The 10771-nt window shown below is 33.5% G+C and overlaps 1 protein-coding gene across 1 annotated transcript; it reads right to left on the bottom strand.

The window, feature by feature from the left end:
• Positions 1-9909: 9909 nt before the first annotated feature.
• On the bottom strand, positions 9910-10458 carry LOC149265324 (RING-H2 finger protein ATL78-like). The gene has a single exon (XM_089403070.1). The coding sequence runs from the start codon at positions 10456-10458 to the stop codon at positions 9910-9912; it is 549 nt and encodes a 182-aa protein (XP_089259196.1).
• Between the last annotated feature and the right edge of the window lie 313 nt (positions 10459-10771).

Raw genomic sequence — 10771 nt, 5'->3', positions numbered from 1 at the left:
CAAGGTCGATTCTAGAAGCTACGACTATACTTCTAAGATTTACTAAATATCTTTCTCTTACTAAACTAAGAAATTGAGCCTTGAATTTTTTATTTTATACATTTTCATATCACTTCAATCACCAATTCAACTATACTAAAACACAATTTTTTCTTACAATTATTATTTTATAATTTTTAAATTTACGCTCATCATTCAAACTTAAACTCAATGATTTTCAAATTTATACTTAAAAACTAATCCACTAAAAATTTAAAATTATATTCATGGAATCGCAGATAATCATATCAGTCCAGGAAAGTTTAAGATATAACTACAATGCATTATTTATATTAATATTTTAATAAAAATTAAAATATATTATATCATAAGGATGTTAGAGAAGGTTTAGAATATTTAGAATGATTTTTTTTTAACTAAATAAATTATTAGATATGGAAATGACTCGGAATGTCTTTACTACACATGAAAAGTATGAAAGTTATAATTGGACTTCTTTAAAGAAAAATAGAATACTTAAATATATTTTTTTAATAAAATATATAAATATAAAAATTAATTTGAGTTCGAATTTATTAATTTTTTAAATTATCGTTTAAATGTAGAAAACATTTATTTATTTATTTGATGCAAGTAAATATAAAATTTTATTAAAAAAAAAAAAAATCATATGATTAATATATTATAATAATTTGAATTGACAAGTTTTGAAAATTGATTTATCTCTTAACTGTGAATTTAAATGGAATATATTTAAAACATGAAAATGTAAATTAAATTTATTTATAATATATAATATTTATTTATAGAAAATCAACCATTTAATAATTCGAAATAATTTTTCCATACATATTACAATTCCTTTTATTTTTATCTTTTTAAATTATATTTTTAATTTTTCCATATATATTACAATTTCTTTTATTTTTATCTTTTTAAATTATATTTTTTTTAAATATTCGTCAATCAATAATTCCTTAAAAACTATTTACTCACAACTTTAGCATTTTTTTTTATTTCATTTTAATTTTACTTCATTAGATGCAAATAAACATTCCTACCATCTTTCAAACAAATGGTAAATATTTTTCATGCATCATACATCATTTTGGGGTCATGATATTAATTCCATAGCATTAGCGTTAACCTTGCATTATTTTTCCAAAATGATTTGGCGACGTTTGACCATGGCACTTTACAATTTTTTTAGGTTTATGCTTAATTTTTCTACCATCTTCACGGATAAAAATATTTTTATACTACTTTAATGAGTAATTAACTTACAAAAATCACTTTTGACTAAAATTTTGTTTTATAAATGTTACTTCGTAGCATAGTTCCTTCCAATCTCATTGTCGAATTAATGATCTCAAACATATTTTCTCCTCTACATTACATATGCCCTTGCATATTCTCTTCTGATTTAAATTTATGTTTCAAACAATGATATTCCTATTACCCATGAGATCCACATTTAAAACACATGCTTACATATCCCTTATCATAATGTCTTCAACTATAGTTCAGACTAGTTCTTTTGGGGTAATTAGCTTGTCTAATTCTATGTTGTGAGGTGTTGGTCTCGGTTACCTCTTACCAAACGGTTCACCTCTTTCTTAACATTGATATTTTCTTCTTATACATTAATCTCTTTAATTGTTTTACTATTGTTCCTCTTTTGTCAATGTCTTTTTTATTTATAAAGTCGACCATTAAGTAATTTAAGTAACAAAAAAATATAATTCATGAATTTATTTTTAAAGAGAAATAGATATTATTTATATATTAAAAAATATTTTCATTTTCTTTATTCATATGACTATATCGAATGGAAATTTTACAAAATTATATATATTGGTGTTCTGTTTGCATATATATATATATACTTGTTTGATTTTAGACATTTGTGATCTGTACTGATTTTTTTGATAATTTTTTCCGGATTAATTACATAATGATTTTTTGGTCGACATTTCAAACCATCTAATGTTCATCATCAAGACAAAGGTGAAGAAATCACTGAGTCAAAATGTTTAAATAGCAATGATGCATATGTTGGAGTTTTAGCAGTTAGGAAATAGGTGTTATGAATTTGTCGTTAAAAAATTAGTTGAATAAATTTATTATTATCTTGTTATGTTTTATTTTAATTTATTAATGTTTTAAAATAAAATAATATTGAATTCAAAATTAGTTAGATTAATTTAATAATATAATAATAATTGAATATTTAAAATTAAGTTTAATATGGTTATTATTAAAAATGAATAATATTTAACAATTACATTTAAATATTGGGTAATATTTTAATAGGGAGGTCAAAGAGGATATAAATTGCAATATAAAAATAAAACTAATAAATTATTAATTATTATATTTATTGAAAATATATATATATATATATATATATATATATATATATATATATATATATATATATATATATTATCAAAAGAGGGTTGAGATCCAACTTCTACTTAACATCCAAGCATTGTCCCTGTTAAGATTAATAGCACGTTTTTCAATTTCAATGGCTTCTCGAAGCTTCCTACGATGGAAGTGATCAATCTGTAGAATTTTCTCTACAAATCAGTAACTCACTGATATCGTGTAGAAATTTCACTAGCAGATCAAACTGATATATGCAATGTGCTAAAGCATAATACTAAATCTACATCTACCATAAACTTTGCGGAAGCTAATCAACCATGAACACATATAACTGATAAGAAGGAACCAATCACACATAACACAGAAGAATTTGTCCGGGAAAAGCACCAGCCTAAAACCCCATCTCTGCATTATCAATCAAGTGGAAATCCTCAACAACATACAAAAAGAATCAACTCAAAAGCTATTCTGCTCTCTCTGTACTCTGATGATGTAGCTCATGGACTATCTAGGCCTATATATATATATGCTCCACAAGTCCTCCATGCCCCTATTTCCTTGCGCAATTTTGTTTGGGGTCCAATTACAAAACATATGTGAATTGGCCCCAAATCGTACCTGTTGTCAACCTCAGGTCTAACTACGCAATACTTGAGGACTCAAGTTCCTCCTGCATGTAAGGAATACTTACTAGAAATATCCTAGTATCTTATAGTACATTGTCCCACATCTGATCTCAACTGGGTATCTATCTGAACTGACATGCATTAGTTATCCATGAGAAAATACTCAGTTATCTAAAATAATAGTTGTCACATGCATGCAAGCATCAACAAACTATATCTCATTAATTTAACAACTTGTTAAATTAATCTAACTGAACTTGACTAAGTTAAACAAAGTCAACTGATCCTCTCAATATAGAACTCATCCTTAATTCCTCAATCAGTGGAGCAATTCAAGGACACATTCCCCAATCAGTGGAGAAAAAATTGCATGTTCTCACAAACACTTCAAGTTTTCTTTTCATTAACTAATTAACTCATGGAGAATTAATTAATTAATATTCCAAACTGTTGGTAAGACCAAATTCGAATTTACTTCCTATAGATAGACCAGGGACTTCTATAAATAGGAAAGGACCCAGAAATGCTATTTTTAGAAGATGCTATTTTTAGCACTTTCACCTCTCACCCAAGGTGGCCAAAATGCTCATTGGCCAAACTACTATTTTTAGAAGTTTTGTTTTTAGTAGTTCTATATTTAGCAATTTCTAAATTTACATTTCTTGTTGCACATTTTTCAACTCTCCCTCTCGACAAGAAAGGCTTCCTCTCGAACTCGATCCTGGAACTCTGGAATGTTCTGCATGAAACACGTCCACCAGGTCTGCTTGCTCCAACAACTCTTGGAACAAAAACACTCCCAACTAACCACTATGTTGGGCTAGAACATACTCTGGTGCTGAAGCTCTACCTACTTCTGACAAGTGCTCCCTCTCTGACATCTGCGCTACTGCAACATCTCCATGCATCTCGCACCATTGCACACCTCTCTATGCCACCTAGCACTGTGCAATACACTTGTGCCTCTCGCATTGCTGCAGCCTGCATGCTATGCACTGTCCTTGGATTCCCTACATTGTAGCTCTCTCTGCCTCTCCATCCGCATCTGTCTCTATCCAATCAGTCAGTTCCTACTACTCCACATCGGGGCTCTTGTAGCAAGGTCTCATCCAAGAGGTTGGGTACCTCATTGATCCTGCCCCTCATCCTTGGGATGATCTCTCCACATCGCCCCACCTCCTACCTGAAGGTATGGCTGCATGTGATCCTTCTGCGCACCTGGCTCGAAGTTTCTCCCTACTGGAGGTCTCTGCATGAGTAGATGTCTCTACTTGATCTCCTCTCAGCTTCCCCTATTGTGGCTACTCCACAACCTCCTAAAGTTGCTACATCAATCGTGGCTCCTCCACAATCGTCTGATACTTCTTCTGGTGCTACATGTTGAGAGGTAACATACCCTCCCTCTCAACCACCAAATCTTCATCGGTTTCCTTGCTGCTCAAGGCTTTGCATGCATCTTGAACCTCAAGAGAATACAGGTTCTTGACCCGTGAACCAATCTTCTTCACCTGTCTATGATGATGCTCCTAAGGAAAACCTTTCCCTTACTGAAGACTACATCATAGCCTATGTCTTCCAACATTGCAATCAACACCAAGTTTCTCTTCTGTCCTCGTACATACTTGACATCATTCAAGGTAAGGCGAGCTCCATGCTCCCTCTGAAAAATAACCATGCCTACACCTGAGACACTATAGTACTCATCATTACCCATCACTATGAGTATCTGGAGATCTTTCTCCTCCAAAGTACTGAACAAACTCTCGTCACTGGTCATGTGGAAAGAAGCTCCATTGTTAAGAAACTAACCACTTCCCACCATAGATGAAACCATGCATGCGAAGAGTGTGAAATCCAACTCAAACTGCGAAGAAAGTGCCTCACCTTCATATCCTTCCCCAGGTCCCTTCTTGGATTTCCTCTGTGGACAATTTACAGCATAATGGCCCACTTCATGATAACCAAAGCATCACACTTTCGATTTGTCAGCCTTCTTCCCACCATTGGAAGAACTGGATTCGGAAAGAGAAACCTTCTCCTTCCCCTTCTTTGCCTTACTCGCTAAGGCATAGTTCTCCTCATCCTCCATGGATGAAGAACTGTCTCTGGTGCTCCATCTGATCTCCTCCTGCATCAAATCCAACCATAGTCGTTCCCAATCTGGCAGTTTCTCCCTTCCATTAACCGAGTCTTGGTAGCTATGTCAGCTCTTAGGAAGGCGAAGTAGTGCTATAATCACCATATCATCATTCGTTGTCACGACCCCTACACTTGCAAGCTCATCCCTGCATGTGATGAGCTTGGTCAGATACATAGAGATCGTTTCATCATTTTCACACTTGATCTTTCGAAGTTTGTCCTTCAGTGCCAGCTTCCTCTGATCACTGTTATTCTGATAAAGATCTTTCAATGTTTTCCACATTGTAAACAGAGTCTCCTTCCCATGGAGGCTTGAGACAATGTGATCTCGCACTCCCTCCAAGAGAATTCTCCTATCTTTAGCCACACACTTCTTCCATTCCGCCAGTTGAGTAGCATCAGTAGGCTTAGGGACTTCTTGATCAATGAATTCCTTAAGGTCGTTATCTTCCAATACTAACTCCATGCGATCCTTCCAAGCTATATAGTTTGAGCTGCCACCAAGGGCATACTCAAGCCTCAAACCATAGAACGCCATCTGTGAAATAGATGTGATAAGAACTTGAGATCTATATCCTAAATAATAAACTTCGAATTCCTTCTTGTATATTGTTCTTCCTTGATCACCTGTGCTCTGATACTATGTAGAATCTTTTCTACAAATCAACTACCTATGATACCATGTAGAAATTTTCACATGTAGATCACCTGGTAATGCAATATACTAAAGCAAAACACTTGATCTACTTCTACAAACAATTTAGCGAAAGCTTAATTGAACATGAGTAACATTAAGCATGAACGCATATAACTGATAAGAAGGAATCAACCATAACACAGAAGATATAACCTCGGGAAAAGCACCAGCCTAAAACCCCATCTTTGTATTATCAATCAAGTGGAAATCCTCAACAACATACAAAAAGAATCAGCTCAAAAGCTATCCTGTTGTCTCTATACTCTGATGATGTAGCTCATGGACTATCTAGGCCTGTATATATAGGCTCCACAAGTCCTCTAGGCCCCTATTTCCTTACGCTAATTTGATTGGGGTCCAATTACAAAACATACCTGAATTGGCCCCAAATCATACCTACTGTCAACCTTAGGTCCAACTACGCAATACTTGAGGACTCAAGTTCCTCCTACATGCAAGGAATACTTACTACAAATATCCTAGCATCGGATAATACGTTGTCCCACATCTGATCTCAATTGGGTCTCTGTCTGAACTGACATGCATCAGTTATCCATGAGAAAATACTCAGTTATCTGAAATAATAGTTGTCACATGCATGCAAGAATCAACAAACTATATCTCATTAATTTAACAACTTGTTAAATTAATCTAACTGAACTTGACTAAGTTAAACTAAGTCAACTGATCCTCTCAATATAGAACTCATCCTTAATTCCTCAATCAGTGGATCAAATCAAGGACACATTCCCCAATCAATGGAGAAATAATTGCATGTTCTCACAAAGACTTCAAGTTTTCTTTTCCTTAACTAATTAACTCATGGAGAATTAATTAATTAATATTCCAAACTGCTGGTAAGACCAAATTCGAATTTACTTCCTATAGATATACCAGGGACTGCTATAAATAGGAAGGGACCCAGAAATGCCATTTTTAGAAGATGTTATTTTTAGCAGTTTCACCTCTCACCCAAGGTGACCAAAATGCTTATTGGCCAAACTTCTATTTCTAGAAGTGCTATTTTTAGTAGTTCTATTTTTATCAATTTCTAAATTTACATTTCTTGTTGCACATTTTTCAACACAATCTTGGCGATGACCCAGGAATCTTTGATGCAGACATGGTGATTGGATTTCACTGCATGTTCAGCTAAAGCCGAGGAACGAGAGCGGTTGTGCTTAATATCTGCTGCATGTTCTTGGATTCTCTCGTTAATGGAGTGGCCAGTTTCCCCAATGTAGGGAATCCCACACGAAATGGGATGGAGTAGACCACTTTCATGTCTTTAGGGTTTACAGGGTCTTTGACGGATCTAAAAGAATTTCAAATGGTATTAATGGGTTTGAATGATTTATATATATACTTGCTAATAATATATAAAAATTTCCCTTTAGGTCGGTTACATCATATTCTCAACATTAATTTTATTTTTTTCTTTTATTTTGGTCCAAAAAAAATAAAATATTTTCAACTAAAATGTAACATTTAATTTCAATTCCTTATAACTTATACAGATCACCTTAAACATTTAATATATATATATATATATATATATATATAGACAATAGAACATGTTAATTTTAATTATTAATATGATTTTTTCTAGTAAACTATAATAGTAGACTAATAATATGACAAATATAAAATTCTAGTAATCTTTATAATTTTAAAATATATGTACAAAAATTATTTTACTAAATACACTCCTATGTTATAGGTCAATTTTTACATCATAAAAGTCTTTGACAAGTTCATATTTAATATATTATTACATCTTGTTTAACTAATCAATTAATTAATTTATATTTAATTTACCACAAACTTTATCACTGGCTTGAAATAGTGTTTATTTTTTATAGGGTTGTCTTTTTTCATACTGTACTTCTAATTCACCTTCATAAAAGTCATGGAATCTCAAGCTATATTTATTTCAAGATAGCAACAGTACAGTACATTCTTGTCAAAAACTATGTAATATTGTAGTTACCTCTTCCACTTTGTTCATATCTACCTCATCCAATTTGAATACCTCCTCTTTATTATAGCTAATTTTTTAAAATGAGCCTAGAGGGGTGCCACTTTGGCTAGTGAATGTACTGCTAAAGCTGTTATGTTGATGTGCATGTCACATGTTCAAACCTTGACTTACCCATGGATTGTGCTTGAGCGTTGTGTGGTTGCATCGCAATGTTATAGTGAGAGCCATCGAAGATAGACATGATAATATCCTATATAAAAACATAATCACCTTATAAAATGGTGACAAATTAGGTGTGATTTTTCTTGTAACAAGCATGCAAGTGGCCTTGAATCTCATTTCTTTAATGATTTGAACACTTCCATGAATAAATATGTGAAATGTGTGATACAAGATATGCAAATTTGTGTGAGTAAATATGTGATAGGAGTTGAAATATTAATCTCACTTTTAATTAGTTGTAAGTTAGGTTTCATGACATTTGATTATGTTGTATGTTACCTGTTATAGACATTTCAGTTTTACTTGAGTTATATTCCATATAGACATTTCAGTTTTACTTGAGTTATATTCCATAGGTCTCGAGTTTTACTTCAATCATTTATTATCAATGTTTACAATGTAATCTATTTAGCCATTTTAAATATTAAAACAAATAATCTCTGCTCCATTTTTTGATTTCATTCTTTATCAATAATTTATGTGTTTAAAATGCACGATTTATACTTATTTATAAAGTTTATAAATCATAAGATCATGGTGCCAAGTAAATTCAAATTAAATTTTGATTAAATAAAGATTATAGAAAAAATGTGCCCATACAAAAAGAAAATGTTTATATAAAAAATACCAAATTCCATATAAAATACCAAATTCAATAATTACTTATGCATATTATTATTTGTAACAGGTAAAATAAAATTATAAATATGAATTCTAGAAAATAATGTACAGATCTGTTACATCTAATTAAAATAAAAGCGCTCAATTCCTAGAAAAAATTTATCATACATAACTTCTTAACTTTATTAATAAAAGAGTTGACAAAAATGTACGTATTTATAAAACCTTCTCCTATGATTTCTGATCTTTGTAGGAACTCCGCGTAATTCTCTGTAAATGAAACAAATTTTAGTGGTATCTTATTTGTTTCCGAAATAAATAACACAAGATAAACTATCTACCGTCCCAGTTAAAAAACATAAAGCACTTGAAGTATGGAATAGTTTTTTAAACAAAGATACAGATAAATTATTAAGAGTTTAGATTTCTGTGATTTATATTTGATTGTTAGAGATTTCAGCAAAATTACATAAAAAAATCATTTGTCGACGTGTTTCGAACTAATTAATGTGGTTCATCGTAACTTGTCTTGATGATGAATCACACTAGTTGGTTCGAAACTCGTCGACAAATAATTCTCTATATGATTTTGCTAAAATCTCTAACAATCAAAGATACAAAAATTGAAACGAGATAAGATAAAGATTAAATCATACATTGAGGACCTGCCGTAACAATACTTGAAGACTTCATGACAACCGACGACGCATAACAAGAAGTATTATGTATTATATTCAATTCAGTAGCGAAAGGCTGAAGAGCTTCCAGACTAACCTGATAACCTGTGCATTCTGAAGTGCAGGTCACGCATACAAACCGAAAAGGGACCGTGCATAAACTTCGAAAATTAAGCTCTTAGTTGACGCCATCAAGTGAAACTAACTGCCCAGCGCTGAAAATAAACACAGAAGTTGCTCGTAAAAGACAAGAAACATTTTTAACCTAATTCGAGATCCTTACCCTGATTGGAGTTAGGGTCATGGGACTGCCATGACCCGAACCTAGATTAGGGTTACGGTGACTGGAAAAAGAAAGATAAACGACGATTCCCATCCTATAGTTACAAAATATATATATATATAGCCCGATATCTTACAACTGCAATTATAGCACCACACATTGCCTCTATTTTGAGAAACTGCCATCTTCATCGATATGGGATACCTCGCTAACCTTGCATCAGAAAGTCATTATCTTCTAAGGTAAATGAATAACGCAAAGCACTCGGAAAACTAAGCTGGACTAGGCAACATTGACAGATTCCTAACTGCGGCCTGCGGACTTCCTTGGAACGTTTCACTGTGTGAAGAAAACAGTCCGACTGCTTGAGTTGAATCCCTGGCCTCTATGACTATTTCCATGCTGTTGTTTGGCTCTGTCTCTTGAACAATTCCAGCGGTTCCACGCCTTTCTTTGTGGAGATTTAGGGAATGTCTGCACAAAGGGCAGGAAGAATGCGAGACAAGCCATGCATCGATGCATTCCAAATGGAAACGATGATTACAATTTGGCAGCACTCTCACCTTTTCTCCTTCCGCAAATTCGGCCAGGCAGATCGGACAATCCGTTGGCACGGGCGTTGGCTTTGATGCAGCGCTGTAAACGATAACGGGCAGTGCTTTCAAATCGCTCTTCGCCATCCGGAGAGAGAAATCATCGAATAAGTCTACCTCGGCCCGGCCCCTGAAGCATGGAAGCCATCTGAGAAACGAGTTGAGTCCGATCCCAACGACGAGGGCAACTAGCAAACCGAGGAGAATGATTACTGGACCAGATTCCATAGTTCGATTCATCGGGTCGAGTTTCGTTGGAGAAGGTGCACGGGGGGTGGAAGTCAATAACTGCCCCCACTTCACAATGGGAAATCTACATTTCTCTGCAACTCAATGACTTTTCTCAAATATCCAAAGTCAAACGAATCGAACCTTCCTCGGTTGAGAAACAAAATGATGAATATTTGTGGAATCTCCTCCCCCGCATGACTCTCACCTATAGCTACCCCCTTCTCCATATCTGCCTACAAATGTATAACGTTAGGAAAACAAAACAAACGAGGACCAATATTTCAAAGTTGCTTCGATCACATGTCTATCT

This window comes from Pinus tabuliformis, chromosome 6 (genome assembly GCF_031772625.1).
Source record: "Pinus tabuliformis cultivar Carrire ecotype Pingquan chromosome 6, CPIR1, whole genome shotgun sequence".
Lineage (NCBI taxonomy): Eukaryota > Viridiplantae > Streptophyta > Pinopsida > Pinales > Pinaceae > Pinus > Pinus tabuliformis.
Note: the sequence above shows the minus strand (reverse complement) of the source record. Positions and strands in the feature narration are given on the sequence as shown.